The sequence below is a fragment of the Gymnodraco acuticeps genome, unplaced genomic scaffold (assembly GCF_902827175.1).
Source record: "Gymnodraco acuticeps unplaced genomic scaffold, fGymAcu1.1, whole genome shotgun sequence".
Classification (NCBI taxonomy): domain Eukaryota; kingdom Metazoa; phylum Chordata; class Actinopteri; order Perciformes; family Bathydraconidae; genus Gymnodraco; species Gymnodraco acuticeps.
In genome coordinates, this window is record NW_022991116.1 from 335,732 (window position 1) to 357,286 (window position 21,555).

The following is a 21,555-nucleotide window of genomic DNA, read 5'->3' on the forward strand; positions in this document are numbered from 1 at the left end:
TACCCAAAAACTATGAAAGACATTATTTACCAGAAGTAATAGGATTGTTCATATAAAAGTCTACATTTAAAAAGCTGCACAAAAGGCCATAGATGTCTTAACAATATGAGTGTGTGTGTGTGTGTGTGTGTGTGTGTGTGTGTGTGTTTTGTCTGCAGGGAGGCAGCAGTAACCTGTTTCAACACGTTGCTCATATTAGCCCCGTTTCAGCATACCAGCACAGTCACCATACAAAGATCACTGATAAACACCACACACACAAGCACACACACACACAGACACACGTTCATGCACAGACACGCAGGATGAGCGGGAAATCCAGGCCTCACTCTCCTCTTTATTTGTGGTAAATAGAGTCTGTACTAGCAACGCACACACAGGGGGAGACACACATCACAATATCACATGTTACCGAGAAGTCTTTCCCTTTCCACTCAACATATGCAAAGCAGCTTTTCTGGCATCCCTAACCTTCCCCTTAAAAAACATCATGCCCGGAGGAGTTGAGGAATGCAGGCATTCCACAGAAACAGACAACCAGGAGGTGTGTGTGTGTGTGTGTGTATTTTGCAAGGGGGAAATTACAGCATGGCGGCAAAGAGTAGACGAGACAGATAGGAGAAACAGTGTGTTGATCAGGAGAAAAAAGACGAGGAGGACAGGGAGGAAGAGGAGCAGAAACGAGAGGAATGTGTTTTCCATCAGGTCCATCTGGAGCTGCATTCCTCTGCACAGATCCTGAGGGAAACACACACCGAACCTTTGGGTGCTTCGCACACAGCGGGGTCACCCCCCTGAAAACTAACCACTGTAACACATTGCTGGGTCAGGCCATAAGTCACTAGGATATAGCTAAAGCTGGACCAAATGTCTTTTTGTAGAGGCTAAGGTGGAAATAATGAAGACTGGAATGCTGACAACGCCAACCTAAAGAAATAGAAATCCCCAAAGGAAATCCTAGATTTTGATAATGTGATACATCGTATTTCATTTAAAGTCCCTTTTTTAAATAAACTATCTTTAAGTTGTCAGTGGATACAAGCAGGACATCAAATTGTTCTTTTGACTGCAGTGAAATGCATATTTTGCTAGATAAAATCACGTTTCAAATTTCTCTAGTTTCTCAATTATTGGAAATATTTGGATCACAGAGATCTGAAACAATCCTGTAACCACTGGAATCTGTTTCTAAAAATAGCACAGTACTAATGCTATTAATGTAGTCTACTTTTCATCTACTACCTGTGCAGAAATACCAGGTTAGAAACTAAATGAAAACAATTCAATTTGAACATTTATTTCAAATGTAAATGTTGACATTCGAGATGAGGCTTCTCACTGATTGGTTGGGCGCTTAATATAACATTTACTAACCAGTGTTTATTAACTCATTAACAAGGACCTGTTGTTGGTTGAAACGTTCCTGTGAGAACAACAAATGGCCGCTCTGTGGTTATAATCCTCGACCAAAGGCCTGACAGTCACCTGTGATATCTGGACCGTTTGCTCCAGACACACAGCTCCTGTCTGACTGGCAAATGGTCACATAATGTACCTGTCACATAAAGAAAATCACATCTAATGCCGAGTTCAAAAAGTTAGGGCTGTAACTGATGACTATTTTTAAAATCTATTAAATGTATTTTAACTTCTATTCTACATTTAACTTATTATGCTTATATAAACATCTTTATTCTATTGGATCTTTTTATTGCACATACTTCTTTTTTTCATTCTAAAATTGAGCAACTGTCACGAAACCCAATGTTTCCTTGGGATTAATAAAGCCTTCTGATTCATTGTTTGTTCTGTAACATTTCAGAAATAGGGAAAATGTACATCATAATAGCTCAAAATCCAAGGTGATGTCTTTAAAAGATGTTTTTGTTATTTTGTAACTCCAAAATAACAAACATTTTTGGTTTAACAAGACGTAAAACAGAGAAACTGAAAAAAATCGCCTTTACTAATAAAATCATTGCAGATTATTTTCTGTCATTTGACCAATCGAATAATGGACTATGGTTATACACACACACCATGTATACATCACTACACACACACACACACACACACACACACACACACACACACACACACACACACACACACACACACACACACACACACACACACACACACACACACACACACACACACACACACACACACACACACACACACACACACACACACACACACCACACACACACACACACACACACACACACACACACACACACACACACACACACACACACACACACACACACACACACACACACACACACACACACACACACACGGATGAGCGGAACAAAGGACCACACAGCAACCAAGCCCTGAGGGACCCTGCCCCCCCGAGCAGAAACCCAAAGGGGAGATTAACAGACTGCATCACACATGGAGAACACACAGGTCAACCTCCCCCGGACCACCAGAACCACACAGCACCCACACCGAGTGGAGAAATGAAGGTGGAGGGATGGGGGGGGGACTCACCGTGGGTGTGTTCAAAGAAGCTTGGCCAATCAGGTAGGAGTTAGAAACGGACATGCTGAGGCCCAGCCCAGAGCCCGCCTCCTCCATCGCCGCCACAGACGGCTGGAGGTGGCAGGAGAGAGAAGAGGAGGAGGAGGAAGAGGGGGAGGAAGAGTGGGAGGCCTGAGAAGCGAAAGAAAGAGGAAGAAAGAAGAAAAGGTAGAAAAGACAGTAAGTCAGAGAAATAGGGGGTTAAGAGGAGAGAGAGGGTGTTAAAGAAAGAAAGAGAAGAGGACAGTTGATTACTCTAGGAAGCAAGAGTGAATTAGAGCAGGTTTAATCAAAGTTCAGCAGTAAAGTGGTGAAAGCTGACGAGGACTCACACACTGCTGATGAAGTGCAACTAGGGCTGCACAATTCATCTAAAATTGTCCCGACCTACAAATGGAATCCAAAGAATCAAACATGCCCATTCTCTCTAATAACACAAATCATATCGCAATTCTAATATTGGAACAAATGATTGCAAGTGATTTTTTTCCAAATGGTGCCGGCCTACTATGTTCAAGTTCTTTCTAAAGGGCCTTACTTACTAGAAGGACATATAACATGTACAGATTTCACACAATGATGTCCAATTCTTGAAATATCCCGAGCTTTAAAGGCTTTCCAGAAACCAGGCCAACAGGCTCTGAGCAGGGCCAATATGATCCCTCTCCACCCAGCTCCTTATCCACACAGCAGCTGAAATGACTTCTTTTTTTTTTAAGCAAAGCCATGTAAAGTCGCCAAAGCGTGTAAGCCTGGAACATGGGTTTATGGAGGAGGCAAACCGGCTTATTCCACTGGGCCACGAGCTCATCAAGTCCAAAACATCAGGCCAGATTAGGCCCTGCTGCGGCAGTACGCTCGCACACAAGAATGATCAAAAATAAAAGCGGGGCACAGAGGAGCAAGCACACAGTTGTGGTGGCAGAGAGAGGACAAAGCACAGAGAAAGACTCTGAGGTGGCCTGCTGAGTCTCTTTTCTACTGGACACGCAGCTCCACCCTGGAGAGGAGCTCATCTGTTCACTGTCCACAGCACCACTGCAGCTTCAGGACACCACACATCCATTTGTCACCCTCACATGTGTACGGCAGGCATTAGTGAGAGAATAGGGAAGGGTGTTTCTGTGTGATGTCTCATGTGACACACTACAGGTCATCTACCCAACATGCAATGCTTAGTGTTGTTGTGTTCTGTCCCTGTATGCACCATTTACACCAAAGCAAACTCCTGGTATGTGTATACTAGGTAATAAACCTGATTCTGATGCCGCAACTCTTAAAAAAGCTTTTGCTTATGTAAAGCTAATGTCCTTGCAGGATTCTAGCGGTTCTGAATGAATATCCTCACTCTCCTTGTAAGTCTTCTCGGATTATAGATCTAACGTCATTTAATACAGTTTATAAGAAATGAATCTAAGATTTGGTCTACATTTAAGGACATTTTAATTACAGCGTTGCTATCGCAGTCAAAATGATGTGAATCCAGTTATTAAATTCAACCCACTTGCAAACATCACTTTATTAAAGTAACTCTATTAGTTTACTATAGCTTATTTGATGCTGTTGCACCAGCTCTTGAAATGCTTTTACGTTTTAGAAGCTAATGTACGTGGCTCTACGGCGGGGCTCAGTAAAGGTCATGTCTGGTATATTTCAACCTAACATATGTGACCATAGTGGTTTTATGGATGGTTGCCAACGTAGCTATTAAAGGCGTCTACTACAAATCTTGTTTTGAAGGAAGTTGCAGGAGGCTCACACAGCTCGCCCTGGTACATTGATTACAGTGAAGAAGGGGAGTGCAACATTAGCATGACCCATAGAAAAACAAAAGTTACATGAGCAATGAGGTTTAAATATACCTGTATTTTAATAAAGGTTTTATTACATTTCATTTAGTACGTTTTTATTATTAAGTATTTACTATTTATACTGCAAACCTTTTCCCATTACTTGCAAAAAACCACCACTTCTGAAAACTGCAAAGCTCTTGTGTTAATTAAGATGTTTTGAAAATATCATTTTTATAGTATTTTTGTTAATTTATATTGTTATCGTATTCTATTCCCAATTTGTTTCATGATTTCTGCTTTTTATTTTCTTGGCTTTCTTTATATCATGCACCTTCAAATACAACAGAAGATTCTTTGGATTTTTAAAAACGATTTAGATTGATCCATTACATTGAGTATGGGGGACTACATAAGTAAGTTACACAACATCTATTAGCGTAATCTATCGATATTTTAATCCCCTAAAACTCAGCTAACCTCAGTGTTAATCTGTGATTGGTACACTTTTACCAGCTGTATACTAGAAGAGCACTGAGACAAAATGATGACACAAACACCTAATAAGAAATAACAATAAGCTAAATGTATCTATGCTTGGTCAAAATTGTGAACTCATGGCATCACTTAGCTGTAAAAACAATATTTATTTTGTACCATAAATGTTTAATTGTCACTCAACTCATATGAACATGGTGTCCCCCCCTCCCTCCCCCTCTGAGACAGTTCTCTCAATTAACCCAGACACTGACCCACATTAAGATATGTGGACTGGATCTGACGAAGCTGATAAAGGCCGCCGTTATCTCCCGCTAACTACCACACACCTCCGAGTACATACACATGTCTGCTTTGGTTACAGAACAGGGGGAAGTCAGAGAGAGTGCCGAGAGGGGGAGGCTGAAAAGGTGAGAGAGATAACAAGATAGCAGGAGGCTCGAGAGAAAATTGATGCGGATTACCACGGGAATGTACTTCAGCCTCAGAAAGCAATCTGCATTCTGCCCCTCTCTCTGAGCCAGAATACAGCAGGAAGCACAGAGCTGTCACTGCAGAGGGTGTTCACCTGGTGCACGAACACTCTGACACATTATTCTAACAAATCATTTAAATTAATCAAGTTTTGGTCTATCATTTTGATAAAGATGAACTGAAATATTGAACAAAACTTCATTTGCAGCAACACTGAAAGTAAACTATTTGTATCTATTCATTTATTTCAACTCACTTGCGAAATTCTCATTCAAGGTAACTGTTAGTTTATTTGAGCTTATTTGACGCTATTGTATGCACCATTTACTCAAAAGCAAAAACCTCGTATGTGTAAACCTACTTGGTAATAAACCTGATTCTGAATCTTAAGCAGCAGCTCTTAAAAACTGTTTAGATCATTTCAAGCTAATGAACTTGAAGGAGTCTTGCTGTTGTGAATGAATATCCTCACGCTCTTATTGCAAGTCCTTTTGGATGATAATTGTAACGTAATTGAATACAGTTTTTAAGAAATGGCACAAAATGGAAGTATCTGGTTCTTGCACCATGGATCGTTTCTTACCAGCTGCCTCTGTTTGGGCGGCAGAGCGGGGGGCAGCACGGGCTCGTGCACCGAGTCGGTGCTGCTGAAGGAGTCGTTGAAGCAGTACACCTCCTGGAAGCGCTTGTTGCGCTGCTCGTAGATGCTCTCGCTCTGCGGCATCTGGTAGAACATGGAGGGCTGCGGCTCCGAGTAGTCCTCCACAAACTGCATGTACTGGAGGACTGGGGGGGCAAAGATTGGTCAACATTTATCATTTATTTCAATCAACAAAGTAATTAATTGACTTCTTTCATCAGAGCATTTTGCTTTCTAAATATATGTATATATTACATTTTGGTATTCAAGTTAAATACAGTATGTACCTTCTAATTATTTGACTTACAAATTGATTAATTGAACTATTCACATCTTAAACTGCACTGTAACTTTAATCCATGTATTTTTTATTTTAATGTTTATTTTATTATCTTTTCTTTTTAATGACTGATTTTAAATGCCATTTTCTTAATGTCTTTCGTTTTTTGTAAAGCACTTTGAATTGCCTTGTGTTGAAAGGTGCTATATAAATAAACTTGCCTTGCCTTACAAGTTACATATGTAAAAGAAAATACGTTAAAAAAAATCGCAGTGACAAAGGCTATCTCAACCTTTTGTCCCTATATGGGTCAAGCTACGAAAACACAAAATCCTACATTTCCCATAATGCCACTCCAATTAACACCTATCTATTTTACATGACCACTTTGGACAAAAGATCTCATTAAAATAATATTTATTATTTTTTTGGTCGTTTTTTTGGTCATCCTTTACAAATGTTATGGTCTGCCTCTGAAAAGAGAATAAACTATCTATGGATTTGTAAAAAGTGTTTTTATGACTAGTAAACAAGGAAATTAAGCTATTCTTAGTTTGGAGGGAGAGAGAAACTTGAATTCAGAAGTTTATAGTGTATATTCAACTTCTAACAGCTAAGAGAGTTTGGGGAACTCAGTGGTTAAATGAAGCATATTGCCCACCCTAATGTAGTCATACAGAAGTATTTCAGGAAGGGCTGACTGTATATAATGACATAATACAGTAGCCTGAGAGGAAGTGATGTATCGGGTGTGACAGGAAATGACCACATGTTGCCCTCTGTGCCCCTGCAGCCAAGCCCATTGTAGCACTTCCTGGTTTTCACTTCCTGCTTTTATTCTCACTGGAATATTTCTTTGACATGAGCTACGCTTCAATTAATTTACTATCAATGCATCCCACCGTGGCTTCCTACGTCCACCTCATCCCTTCCTTTATTCTTCCCTACATGCCTAATCTAAATCAAACTTTATTTATATAGCACTTTTCATACACATAGCAAACTCAAAGTGCTTCACAAACCAAACAGACAATTACAAACATTACAAATAATACTATCTCCCCCTTCTCAGGTAATAACCAGAGTACACATAGCTTTGTGATTCAAAAGAACACTTAATACCAACGCAGGACTGTCAAATAATAACACAAAAAATGTATAAATAAAAGAAAAGGAAATAAGATGAGGATAAAATACAATTCAGTTAAAAGCCAAATTAAAAGATTGGGTCTTGAGTTTACTCTTAAAAGTATGAACTACCCCCCCTCACTTACTGTGTCTGCTCTTTTTCTCTGGTAGTGGGGGGGGGCTAGAGGCAACATCTGCGTTCTCGCCGGTGATGTACTGGGAGACAAACACCCCCCCGTTTGTCTGTGGCATGGGGGAGATGGGGGTGAAGAGGGGGAACGGTGGCGTGGGGTGCAGCTCCTCTTCTGATAGGTTATCATATTGGGAGGGGTACCGCTCATACAGCACCCTGGACCCCCCGTCGGGGAAGGGCGACGGGGTGCTGCGGCGCTTCTTCTGGGGTAGGGCGGGGGGAGCACTGAGGCGGGACAACAGCAGGGGGTTGGGGTGGTGGGTCTGGGGGGTCCAGTATTCTGGCTGCTGCTGGGGAGGGGGGGCACTGAAGCGGGGGTGTGAGGGGTGCTGTCCGGGGACGGGGGAGGAGGACTCGCTGTGAGACTCGGGCAGGGGGCTCAGGCACCCCCCCACTGGGATGGGGGGCAGGTTCTCCCCCGCCGACAGGTCCTGGTGCAGGAAGTCGTAGTCCGGGTCGTAACTCTCTGTGTTGTCTGTGCAGGGGAGAAGAGGCGCCATTTAATCATCGTTTATTCAGATTTAACCCTCACCGAACAGGTGAGGGGGGGAAATAATAACGGCACATTAACAAAGGTTTGTCAAGGGTTGGGTTCTTAGAGTTTTGGATCTGGTTCCCTGTTGGCAGAATACCCTGATTTGATAAACTCAGTTTATGAAGAATCTCCTAGGGAACAGGGTAGAAAATATGAAGTAAACATAACCAGCAGGGAATACTGCGTTCAAAATGACGCGTTGTCACTGAGTTTCTGTTAAGTTTATAGTCTGGTCAATTTTCTCTTTGTAAACTGGTGTTAAAAAGTGTGTGTTTAGTTTGAGAATATATCATAAAAATCACTTGTGATGCCGCTGTGAGTGACGACTCAGGAGGAATCATAGCAATATATCTAAGTATCAACTAAATAGTAATGTGTTAGGAGTTTTATTAAAACAAAGTGTAAATGTAAGCATGAACATTAGTACTTTTTTAAACTTTAAAATCTATTTACAACTCTTGAGAGTTATAAACACCAAGTCAGTGGTACCAAAAGGATATATGGAATAAAGCAAAGCTTAATCCCTGCCTACTTATAACCTAGAAACTGCTTTTAATAATAATATTTCTTAATATAAAGAAAAACTATCAACCATGGTGGCAGCTGATCTAAAATAAAACCGCAGCAAACATCTCCCCTTTATTCGGCTCGCAGCTGCTCATTTCAGGTCACATGCCACCATGACAGATTTTGTGAACCGTAATTAGGCTATACATATTGTTTCTTAACCAACAAAGCAAATTACAGATCTAATATCCAATATTTAGTGTAGTCATTCATAAAGGTTCACAGCGGTGATAGATGCACCTAGTTGAGTTGAATTGATTGGGATCAGATCATCGTGTTTGATGCTAGATTCAGATTTGTCATGGAACCCTGACTGGCTTTGTCTCCGTAGCCTTACCAAGCGTCTCACAGCTGGTGTTACGAGAACACTGACCACTGTCCTGCTCCATGGAGGAGAGCTGCTCGTCCGACTTGCTGAGCTTCCCCATGCTGCTGCAGGGCGAGAGGCGTGGAGAGTCCCCCCCGTACGACTGGCTCCCCCCGGAGAACCGCCTCTGCAGGAACTCCTGCTCATAGTCCTGCTGCTGCACACACACAAACATTTAGCGTTTTATTTTATCAAAAAAACATTTAGCGCTTTATTTTATACAGGTACTGGAGGTACCCTATTACCCAGTGTTCCCCCACCACTGGTCCGTGGATATAAACATATTGTATTGATTATCAGTCTGAAATATGTTATATATTGTAAAATCAATGCAGAATATCCCGAGAAAACTAAATGACGGAGGAGACTGGACATAAGGAAACTACTTCAGGTGTCATTGTCTCCCCTTATATTGGAGCGGCTTATTGCAGAGACACAAGATTAGTTATTCCACTAATTCTGTGTAATGGTGAGTCAGTGTTTCCCCTAGGATGGAGTCATAGCAGCGGTGCTAAGGCACGTGGGCCCATCATAATGTGAGCGCGGAGCGCGTGGAATTTTGTGTGTGAAGTGCGCCCCGCCAATTTGTTTCCATGTGTCTGCCAGCACAAGAAAGGCTCTTGAGGCCTAGTACCAGGGCCGGTTCGAGCCAATTTGCTGCCCTAGGTGAGATTTTATATATAAAGAATAAATGAAAAATCTCTACAAAATGCAAATACACTACAGAAACAGAAACGTATTGGCATAGGTCATATACGTCAAAATGGCTTCAAATGTATTCAGTATTGTATGAACATGTTTTAATTGGGGGGTGGACGTCACATCCTCTAGGGGGGTCCGGGGGTATGCCCGCCCGGGAAGATTTATATATATTTGTATATAGGGGAAACACTGAGTTGTATTTCTCATGCACCTTGTATTTGTTGATATGCCGGTCGTATCATTACATGTCATGTCACTTGTTAGACGCTTTTATCCAAAGAGACTTACATACTCAATACTGTGGGCAATCCCACAGGAGCACTTTGGGGTGAAGTGTCTCAGGGACACAACGACAGACTGACTGCAGTGGGGTTTGAACCTGTGCGCCCCTGATCCCAACGCACAACCCCACTGCACCACACGCCTCTCTATCATTTTACTTCCTCTTATTTAACTTCACACCTTGAAGGCCGGTTGGTGAAAATATTGTCTACATGAAGCCGGTCTGTGGTGCAAAAAAGGTTTGGGACAGCTGCTATAAAGGACCCTGATCCCTCACCTGTCTGTGGACGCTGCAGGGTAAACTGGAGCCGCGACTCATCGGGGCCACGACTGCAACCCGCGTGGGTGAGGGGGCCGACTGCCGCTTCTTAGGGGGGAGAGCTGGGGGAGGGCTAATAACAGAAGAGAAACAGCAGAATAAAACAACACATATGTCCAAGAGGCAAACTCAATACAGACAATCAGGCAAGCACGCAAAACACGCTCTGTCAGGCATGTATGCACACACAGATCCATGTATGAATACATGAACACACACATTGTCATCCCACCAGTGGAGCAGTGAGATGAGAGTGAGGGTGTTTCATGTTAGCCTCTCTCAGATATGACATGGAGCCGTCCTGCTTTCCAAACGTGAAATCAGTGAGTTAATACGGGGAACACAAGGCACCATGATATGGAGGCCAGCAGAAACACATCGGGTCAGTCACACACTCTCATGCACCGCCCGCAATTCTGATTGGATGCTGAGTTCTTCAGGGAAAGTCCGGGATAACACAACGTTTGGGATGATGCAACCATGCAAGTCAAAAACATCCAATCCAGAAGCTTAATGCGGGTCTAGGGTGGGATGTTATGGTGGAGACAGGTGGTCCTGAGGGCTAACATACTTCTCCTTCTGAGAGGATCTCCTTTGGCCCGCGCCAGCACTCAACTGTGCTCTGTTCCCAGAATCCAAAGGGAAACCAAAGAGGGAACAAATTGAGAGAGATGGCAGAAAGAGTAAGAAAGGAAAGGACAGAGCAAACCACAAAAAGTGTGCTATTTTTAAAGTGTCAAGTGTGGGAATTATGAAAGATTTTCAGGAGTCTGAAAGTCATGGCAATACACAGAAAATATTTTTTGGAAAATGAAAGACATTTATGGAACTCCCTCTACCCACAACCTAAAAACATTGTTCCCCTTTTGCTATTTGTAGAAACCTGTCAGAGAATTCTAAAAACAAGTTCCATTCCTCTATTCAAAGTGATGAACATCTCCAGAATAGACACTTCTGCTTTAGTGCAAAGGGTCACAACATTTCTGTGGACACGTCATGCCATTATCAGGATCAAAGTGAATATTCTCATATGACTGACTTGAAAAACGGCTAGCTTGACATTATGGTACAGATGTGAGAAATAAAGCCTGATTTGAAAAATACTGGAAGGATCACGTAAGAAATAACAGACTCAGAAAATGATGTTAATAATGAATCCTTTAATTATGCAAAAATACCTAAATGTATGACTTGTGAGTTTTTATTTTAAGACTGTTTCCAACTAAAAAGTAAGTGTTATGAATGATACAATGTGTCCTTTCCGTGATAATATTGTTGGTTCTTATCAAAAGTAAGGGAAAGTGATTCCAGCTTGTTTTTGTATAATCTCTGTTCCAGTTTTAACCACATTTCTAAGATTGTTGGGATAATGCTGTGGATTACATGAATTGTGTCCAGGATGCTTGTTGAAAAACGTAAACCTTATACCTTGAACTGAGAAAAATATTCATACTCAGTCTTGGCAAAAATGTGAACCTTTAAGACATCACTAATGCTACACGAGGTCCTACTTCCTCAGCACTGTTTGACTAAAGAGGAAGCTTTAGTGAGATTTGTTGTACCACAGTTTTACGGAAATTAATCGATGGGTCAGATTGTAATATTAAAGTGTGTGTCGTCCTCACCTGAGCTCTGCCATTTTGGCCTCAGGCAGGGGGGGTTTGGGAGGGGCCACCTCCTCCTCTGGTATTTCAGAAGCCTCCTCTGCAGGGGGGGCAGCCGGAGCCGTCTGAGGGGGGACCTCCTGCTCCAGACCTATGGAGGGCAGCTCCGACGACACGCTGCTGCACACAGAAAGCATTCTGAGTCAGGAGAATACTGCAAGTGTGTGGTTGAGTTCTACTTTGTATTTCAACCTTGGTAATAAAGAATATATGATTCACTGCTGTCTACGTTCATAAAGCCCACATAGAACAACACCATAAGAACGCTCGGTACAAAGTATCTATGTGCGCTGTAGTAGTCCTCTGTACAGAGAACTGTAGCGTCACAGCAGACGCATATTAATAATATCCGCTGGAGCATCATAAACACGTCTGATAGTGTCAGTGCAGTCGGATTCTCTTGAAGCCTGGTCGTCTTTTCCTAAGTCCTATTGAATTCTCCTAGCCACTATTCCTCAACCCTGTTCACACAGAGGTCAAGGAATAGTGTTTAGGAAAAGACAATAGGAGCTGATTTGTTGACAATTCGACCGCAATCTGTGTTTTTATTCTGCAGGGCATGCTGGGTACTCACCTCTCTGCTAGGGGAGCGGGTGGGGCTGGTTTGTTAGGGGTGGTGGGCGACGGCTGCTCCTGTTTCTCTATGGTCAGCTTCACCAATTCCTGTTTGAAGAAAAAGCCAGTATCAGTTGCTGCTAATGCAAAAACATCACAGGAGGGTTTTTACAACAGTAGCCAGATTTTTATTTCAATGTTTTGCTAATTTTAAACACATTTCAACACAATCAGTGCGGTAAATAATGCGTACGAATGCTTGTTTGAAGAAGGGAGATCCAATTGTTGGAATAAATTAAATAATTATAATAGAGCCAGGCAAAAAAAACAATGTAGAAAACTGGATTGAATGATGGCATTTGTGTTAGTTTCATGTATGAATGTGAGGAAGTTTACATCATATCTGTGTAGGGCTATTTCTCAGTTTCTTCAGAAAGAAGAAGAGCAGTATGGGTTGAAGTCACAAGGTTAATGTACGTCATTATGTATTTGCTAAATCTGTTTCCATTGCACTTTCGTAGCCCCGCTTCTTGTATCAATACACCATCCATCCATCCATCTTCTCCCGCTTATCCGTGGTCGGGTCGCGGGGGTAGCAGTTCCAGCAGAGAGCCCCAAACTTTATTTTCCCTGGCGACATCAACCAGCTCTGACTGGGGGATCCCAAGGCGCTCCCAGGCCAGCGAAGAGATATAATCCCTCCACCTGGTCCTAGGTCTACCCCTTGGTCTCTTCCCAGCTGGACGTGCCTGGAACACCTCCCTAGGGAGGCGCCCAGGTGGCATCCTAACTAGGTGCCCGAACCACCTCAACTGGCTCCTTTCGACGCGAAGGAGGAGCGGCTCAACTCCGAGTCCCTCCCTGATGACCGAAATTCTCACCTTATCCCTAAGGGAGACACCAGCCACCCTGCGGAGAAAACCCATCTCGGCCGCTTGTATCCGCGATCTCGTTCTTTCGGTCATGACCCATCCTTCATGACCATAGGTGAGGGTAGGAACGAAAATGGCCCGGAAGACCGAGAGCTTTGCCTTCTGGCTCAGCTCCCTTTTCGTCACAACGGTGCGGTAAAGCGACTGCAGTACCGCTCCCGCGGCTCCGATTCTCCGGCCCATCTCACGCTCCATTGTTCCCTCACTCGAGAACAAGACCCCGAGATACTTGAACTCCTTCACTTGGGGTAAGGACTCATTCCCTACTTGGAGTGGACAGTCCATCGGTTTCCTGCTGAGAACCATGGCCTAAGATTTGGAGGTGCTGATCCTCATCCCAGCCGCTTCACACTCGGTTGCGAACCGATCCAGTGAGTGCTGAAGGTTGCAGACCGATGAAGCCATCAGAACCACATCATCTGCAAAAAGCAGTGGTGCAATCCTTAGTCCACCGAACTGCAGACCCCCTCCCCCATGACTACGCCTCGAAATCCGATCCATGTATATTACAAACAGGATTGGTGACAAAGCGCAGCCCTGGCGGAGGCCAACCCTCACCGGAAATGGGTCCGACTTACTGCCGAGGACCCGGACACAGCTCTCGCCTTGGGAGTACAGAGATTGGATGGCCCTGAGTAGAGACCCCCTCACCCCATACTCCCGCAGCACCTCCCACAGTAACTCCCTGGGAACTCGGTCATACGCCTTCTCCAAGTCTACAAAACACATGTAGACCGGATAAGCGTACTCCCAGGCCCCCTCCAGGATCCTTGCGAGAGTAAAAAGCTGATCCGTCGTTCCACGACCAGGACGGAATCCGCATTGTTCCTCCTCAATCTGAGGTTCGACAATCGGCCTGACCCTCCTTTCGAGTACCTTAGAGTAAACTTTCCCGGGGAGGCTGAGTAGTGTGATGCCTCTGTAATTGGCACACACCCTCTGATCCCCCTTTTTAAAAAGGGGAACCACCACCCCGGTCTTCCACTCCTTCGGTACTGTTTCCGACTTCCACGCAATGTTGATGAGACGTGTCAACCATACAGTCCCTCAACACCCAGAGCCTTCAGCATTTCCGGGCGGATCTCATCCACCCCCGGGGCTTTGCCACTGTGGAGTTGTTTGACGACCTCAGTGACCTCCCCCCGGGAGATTGGTGTTGATCCCCCGTCATACTCCAGCTCTGCCTCTAACATAGAGGGCGGAGTTGTCGGGTTCAGGAGTTCCTCAAAGTGTTCCTTCCAACGCCCCTAACACTCCATCAGTTGAGGTCACAACGTCCCATCCTTACTGTACACAGCTTGGATGGTTCCCTGCTTTCCCCCTCCTGAGGTGTCGGACAGTTTTCCAGAACAACTTTGGTGCCGCCCGAAAGTCCTTCTCCATGTCTTCTCCGAACTTCTCCCACACCCGCTGCTTTGCCTCGGCCACGGATGAGGCTGCTGCCCTTCGGGCCTGTCGGTACCTTGTCCACTGCCTCTGGAAGTCCCCCGGGATAACAAATCCCTGAAGGCCTCCTTCTTCAGTCGGACGGCTTCCCTGACCACCGGTGTCCACCAGGAGGTTCGAGGGGTTACCGCCCCTTGAGGCACCTAGGACCTTGAGACCCACAGCTCCCCGCCGCGGCTTAGGCAATAGAGGTTTTGAACACCGACCACTCTGGTTCAATGTCCCCAACCTCCACAGGAATGCCCGAAAAGCTCCTCCGGAGGTGTGAGTTGAAGGCCTCCTGAACTTGGGCCTCCTCCAGACGTTCCCAGTTCACCCGAACTACACGTTTGGGCTTACCAGGTCTATCCAGAGGCTTCCCCCGCCACTCGACCCAACTCACCACCCAGATGGTGATCAGTTGACAACTCCGCCCCTCTCTTTACCCGAGTGTCCAAAACATACGGCCTCAGGTCCGATGATACGATAACGAAATCGATCATGGACCTTCTGCCTAGGGTGCTCTGGTACCACGTACACTTATGAGCATCCTTATGTTCGAACATGGTGTTTGTTATGGCCAATCCATGACTAGCACAGAAGTCCAGTAATAAACCACCACTCCGGTTCAGATCAGGGGGGCCGTTCCTCCCAATCACGCCCCTCCAAGTGTCTCCATCATTGCCCACATGTGCGTTGAAGTCTCCCAGCAAGATTAAAGAGTCCCCTTCAGGAGCCCCATACAGGACTCTTTCCAGGGTCTCCAAGAAGGCCGTATACTCTGAACTGCTGTTGGGTGCATAAGCACACACAACAGTCAGAGTTTTCCCCCCCATAACCCGCAGGCGTAGGGAGGCGACCCTCTCGTCCACTGGTGTATCAATACACCAACTTTTCAATTTCTGCCAAGTTCTAATGCGTTTTTTGCAACATTTCCGGATAAGTTTTCAAATGAAGCGGTTTCCACTCAGGGGTTTGATGTGCACAATGTTAATGCATTAAACAGGTGGTCCACATCATGTCCTCCATCAGCAGAGGGCTTACCTTCACTCCATCCAGCACGGCTTTGATGACGCTGGTGACCGACGCCACGTTCTCTTTGTCCTCCAGGTCGATGCCGTCCAGCATCACCTGGTCCGCCCAACGGATGAGGTTGGCCAGACTCTGATAGACGCGATTATGGCAGGAAGACAGCGCCGAACTATGGAAAGGGGGTTAGAGTAGGCTAGGTGAGAGTAAGAAACATGGCCACAGATTGTATATTGTATATAAATGAAATGGTACAAGGTGAGTTATTACATCTAAACCGGGAACAGGTCAGCAATCAGGAAGCTATATATTGTTGGAATGACTGTTTTCAAATGTCATTTTTGGTAAATAAATGGGATGTGCAAAATACATTAGAAAAAACCTAAATATGAATGTGCTATGAATCATAAGGGCAAGTATGAATAAAGGATTTTAAATACACAGCTCTCAACTTTGAATATAGTGTTTGTCATATTTAATTTCATTGTACTATGCTCAGTTTCTTGTGTATTTATACTTTGAGTAAATATTGTCTTTGTTTTAATTTGTTAAAATAGTCTTTTTATAATAGTACTATTTTTTGCTCCTTTAAAAAAAAAAAAGATTCTTCTTTCTGTGTCTTTGTTTTTATTTCCCCTAAAGCAAATTCCTCGTAAATAAAAGAAAAAGGACAACAGGGAGGTGTGGAAAAAAATCTACGAGACAAGCACATGTTAGAGAGGAGGTGACACAAATCACACGTATGATACACTTCCATCCATCAAGCAGCCATTCAACTGCATATATAAGGGACATTTGGGGGGAACTTCAGGTATGCCTACAGGCTAGCTGGCTGGGGGGTTGGGATAAGTTCAGTGGTGTGGACAGAAGAATGTTGAATCACCCGGGGAAGTGGGTGTTGTTCCTGCCTGCAGTGAGAGGTGCTTTCAGACCAAGGTGTGGCTCAGGCCTGCAGCAACACGCTGAGGCTGATTCAGAGCTTCAACATCTCTCCACTGTCTCTACAACGAGCGGGAGACGACTCAGCTATGGGGGGTGAACGGGGGGGATTTTAAGGAGAGTGGAGCAGTTGGAGGGGTGGAGAGGATTGACCCAAGAAGAAGTGTGCCATGTGTAATCAGTATCATATTCTATAAGATCATCATATGGTTGTAGCTTTGCCTCTGTCCTGTGAGGACCGAATATGTCTAAAAAAGTCAACCTGTCTCAGAAAGACAGCCCTGTCTTCAGTTTAAAGATATTTATTTTTCAGCTGATCCAGAGTCCCGTTTACATTTTATATTTCATTTAAGAAATATGACAATTCCCATACATAAAGGGAAACTTCACCCTTCAATTAATCACAAACAATCATTGAGCAAACATGGAGACGTTTGTTTTTTAATGGACAGCAACACTGTAATCTGAAAAGTAACTAAAGCTGTCCGATAACTGTTGAGGAGTAAGAGTATACATTTGCATTAAATGGAAATAAATCGAGTATGAGAAATTAAGTTTAGTACTTGGCCGTGCAAATAGCAATAGTGGCATGATAAAGTCTGCAGCTATGAGCCCCAGTCAGTGGGACCACGGTTTGCAGACATGAGTGGGATACACTAATCTTTTGGCAAATAAGCACTTTAATCAACTCACCACTGTGTGCCAGGACAGCGGATAGGAGTTACACCCACTGCTGACCTACTTGTTTTCAAATATTGATTCAAATCACAGCAGCCGCTGGAACACTGAGGTGCACTGTGCATGTTTAGCCGATGGAAAAACGAACTTATTCACACGTGAGCGTAACATTCCTCTTGGTCACACAGTGGTAACATGGTGTACAGTAGCGTGTTTGCCAAAAAAACATGAACTTCTACGGTGATTTATCGAGGTTTGACTGCGTTAGACTGAGGTCAAATCCCAAATGCAAGTTTCTCCTCAGGGCTGCAGCAGCAATCCATCAATGTTGCTAAACACAGGGCTGTGAGACACAGAATCTGTCCTCTGACCTCCATACTTTCATCTGTACTGACGGATGGGAGACGAAGACAGAGAGTCCCAACATGTCTCGACAGTCACGAACAAATGTCAGCAGCTAAGGTTACTAACAAAGAAAGGATTTGCTTTACACACAGAGTAAATATCTGTGTGTATATCTGCAAGGTGAAGTCTTTCTACCTCGGAGGTAACATTTCTGATAAACATACCACATACAAACTGACTAACATAAATGAAATGCTTCAGCATCAAAGTCCAGGATGTTGTCTGTCAAAACATATTATCAATCTTCACCAGCTACTCAACACACTGTAGTCTTCCTCACACTTGTTTTCACATGTCCTGCTTGCATACCAGCTACGTCAGGAGGCAAGAATGATGAGAATGGAACCACAAATGGTACACGATGAGTTATTAAATCTACATACATCCGGGAATAGGACAGCAATCGGGAAGCTATACCTAGTTGGAATGATTGTTTTTAAACTTCCCGTTTGGTAAATAAATGTGTAAAGGTTGAAGTATGTCCAAAATACATAAAATAAGGACCTAAAGATACATTTAAAAATATCTATCTTGTGCTATGAATCATAAGGGCAAGTGGGAATGAAGGTTTTTAAATAAACAGCTCAGCTTCCACTTAATTATAGTGTTTGTCATATTTCAATTGAATGAACTGTACTCAGTTTATTGTATATTTATATTTTGTGTACATATTGTCTTTATTTTGTATTTGTTAAAATAGTCTTCTTTATAATCGTGCTATTTTTGGCTCCTTTTAAAAACAGCAACGTATTCTTCTTTCCTCGTAAATGTAGACCTACGTGGTGATGAACAGGATTGTGACTGAATGTAGCATTTATATTTCACTTCGGACCCACCTGTGCTGGATCCGGGCCTCCACCTGCACCAGAGGCAGGATGGCCTCCAGCACCTTGCTGGCAGAGCCGGGCAGCATCTCCAGAACCTTCTTCTCCACCACCATCTTATCCACGATGGTCTTGAAGTAGCGCAGAGCACTGACCACATCCTTCTCATGCTCCTCCAGCCGACTCACCTTCTAACAACACAGAAAAGTACCTCAGAATCGCAGGTAATACAAAAACAACTTTATGCTAAACTAAATGAACCGAGTATTCAGAGGAACATTAGGAACACCCTTATCTCTTTTTTTCAGATTTTTTAACATCTGATCTGAAAATTCAGGTATTCGATTATTTGGGACTATAATGAACAGCATACACACTTTAATGGAATATGCTATCTTACGTTTAAAAAGAAAACAAAAGGTTTTTCTATTAAGGAGTCATCCATTCATTATCTTTCTAAAACTATGTATGTATCACTACATTGTTACAAGTTCTATGTGTGTTATATTTGATCAACTCCAACTCCCAGAGAACAAGAGAGTCAGTCACTGCCTTAACTCGGAGCAACATGCACAGGAATGAAGTACAATACAAATATATTTGAATTTATTCCTCACTTTTGAAAGCGGCCAGACACGCATTTGACCGGCACAAAAACGGTTATATCTGAGATTGATCTGCCGATTACAGCTCAAGCAAAGGGATTGCTGATTGATCAGTACATCTGTACTTTTTCATATCAAGACCCTCACAGCAGCCGGAGCTCTCTCCTGTGGTTCTAGTAGTACCACAGTTTGCCTGCAGTTAGAGGATCCATCTATCAAGTGCTGTGGCCCTGAGCCATCCTGGGGCTACAGCAGCTTCTCTCTCACAGCATGGGCTGCTGGGGAATATACTCATTACACAGAGAGCCTTAAGAGCCAGCGGAGCAGTTCATTCAGGAAGCGGCCCGTTCCATTCATGCCTTTATAGGTTTACACCTGCTCTAGTTTAGACACCGCGGCCAGAAGCTGTGGGAACCAGCGGGGAAACTCACGCACACACAAACAACAATGGGAGCAGAAAACACTAAACTGGAAAACAATCGTCTCACAAGCACACGGAGAAAGGTGGGAAAGAGATGGATTTCCCGGCACACACACCTTGTTGGAAGGTTTCTCGGTGCTCTTGGCTGCCGGCTCGGGCTGCAGCTGCTTGCCCTTCTTGGATGGAGTCCTCTTGATCTTGGGAGAGTGGAACTTGTCCATCAGTTTCATGGTGAAGGAGGACAGATGGGACCGCTGCGAGTCTGAGGACAGAGGGAAAACAGAGCAAGAAGAGCGGTCAGGTTTAGTGACTCCTCAGGGGGAATAGAAATGAGATCAAAACAAATTGCGCAAGAACAGTGAAGTGTTGATATCACGTCATGGCCCTCATGGGGGAACACACACACACACACACACACACACACACACACACACACACACACACACACACACACACACACACACACACACACACACACACACACACACACACACACACACACACACACACACACACACACACACACACACACACACACACACACACACACACACACACACACACACACACAACACACACACACACACACACACACACACACACACACACACACACACACACACACACACACACACACACACACACACACACACACACACACACACACGGGGGTTAGGGTGTGTGTGTGTGTCTCATTAAAAAGCTTGATGAGAACCAGTGTAGCTTCCTTCCGATTCTAAAACAAGAGAAGAAGCATACATGACCCCTCAGGCTGTGAGAAAACATATATGCTGTGTTACAGGTTTCTAATTCAATAAAGTAAAAGAGATACTGTACATGCGTCGCACACACAGGACCAATCTGCATCTGACCTCATTCCTAATATGCAAACAAGTTTAGTCACTCGCATATACATGACAGGCACATTTGTTGTCTTACATAAATGTCAGCTTTAATCTAATGTTAGAAAACAAGACGAATGTCATTTTTTTGTTCACTTTTAACAGCCTGGTTATTTCACCATAAGGACAACACCACTTTGTCGAGAAGACATTCATTATCCATTTTGTATTCTAACTATGAGTAGAGTAAAAAGGTAAAACATTAGAGATTTTTACAGAGTCAGTCTGGTGACTGGACGCAGTGAAGCCCCTGCAGAAGGTGACTACCGCCCGCCCCCCCTTAACAGCTGTTTGGATCAATACTGTACTGCAGCCACAGGGGATGCTGTGCTGCATCAGCTACACTCTGAATATCAGTGAGGGCTGACAGTGTGAGCATGTCTTTTCTCGCGCCCTTAGGCCATACATACCTGAGTTAGCCAGTTTTGCTGCTATCCTGGCAAAGCTTTAGAGCACACGGTGAGCTTATGATTGCAAAGCTGCCTCCGTATGAATTTAGTCTCCCATAATGCTATCTGTTTGACCTTGTTTTTCACATATTCCTGGCAAAAATGCAGGGACGTTGGCTAACCTCATGATATTCTGGACCCACTCAATCCTACGCTATGAAGACAAAACCTTAAATCAGGATATAGGTCATTTCATATCTGGATACAAACATATCTATACTGCATGAATTTTGGTAAGTCAAGTATAAAATACATTTACAGTATTAGTCTATTTAAATATCCACATGAAGCCTATTTAAATATAAAATAGTTGAGTATATTCCCAGTTGATTAGGAACAAAGATGAACATAGCAGTTTTGAAGAGTAGTAATAGAGAAAAGAATAAGAAATATTGTTCAGCTATTGATGACCATCTTTCC

At 43.7% G+C, this 21,555-nt stretch overlaps 1 protein-coding gene across 17 annotated transcripts in view; it reads right to left on the reverse strand.

Moving 5' to 3' along the window:
- rapgef1b (Rap guanine nucleotide exchange factor (GEF) 1b) overlaps nt 1-21,555 on the reverse strand; it is a 63,791-nt gene that overhangs the window by 11,562 nt on the left and 30,674 nt on the right. For 4 of the 17 annotated variants that reach the window (XM_034237042.1, XM_034237045.1, XM_034237041.1 and 1 more), the window contains exons 2-11: nt 19,901-20,046; nt 18,771-18,949; nt 15,928-16,084; nt 12,546-12,634; nt 11,933-12,091; nt 10,879-10,929; nt 10,266-10,380; nt 8,975-9,161; nt 7,489-8,010; nt 5,878-6,080 (exon numbers count right to left, since the gene is read on the reverse strand). In XM_034237042.1, the coding sequence (XP_034092933.1) occupies nt 5,878-6,080; nt 7,489-8,010; nt 8,975-9,161; nt 10,266-10,380; nt 10,879-10,929; nt 11,933-12,091; nt 12,546-12,634; nt 15,928-16,084; nt 18,771-18,949; nt 19,901-20,046 (1,808 nt within the window). Of the gene's footprint in view, nt 1-2,502; nt 2,665-5,877; nt 6,081-7,488; nt 8,011-8,974; nt 9,162-10,265; nt 10,381-10,878; nt 10,930-11,932; nt 12,092-12,545; nt 12,635-15,927; nt 16,085-18,770; nt 18,950-19,900; nt 20,047-21,555 lie in introns of all 17 variants that reach the window. The other 13 variants (XM_034237040.1, XM_034237032.1, XM_034237029.1 and 10 more) reach the window with 9 other exon arrangements.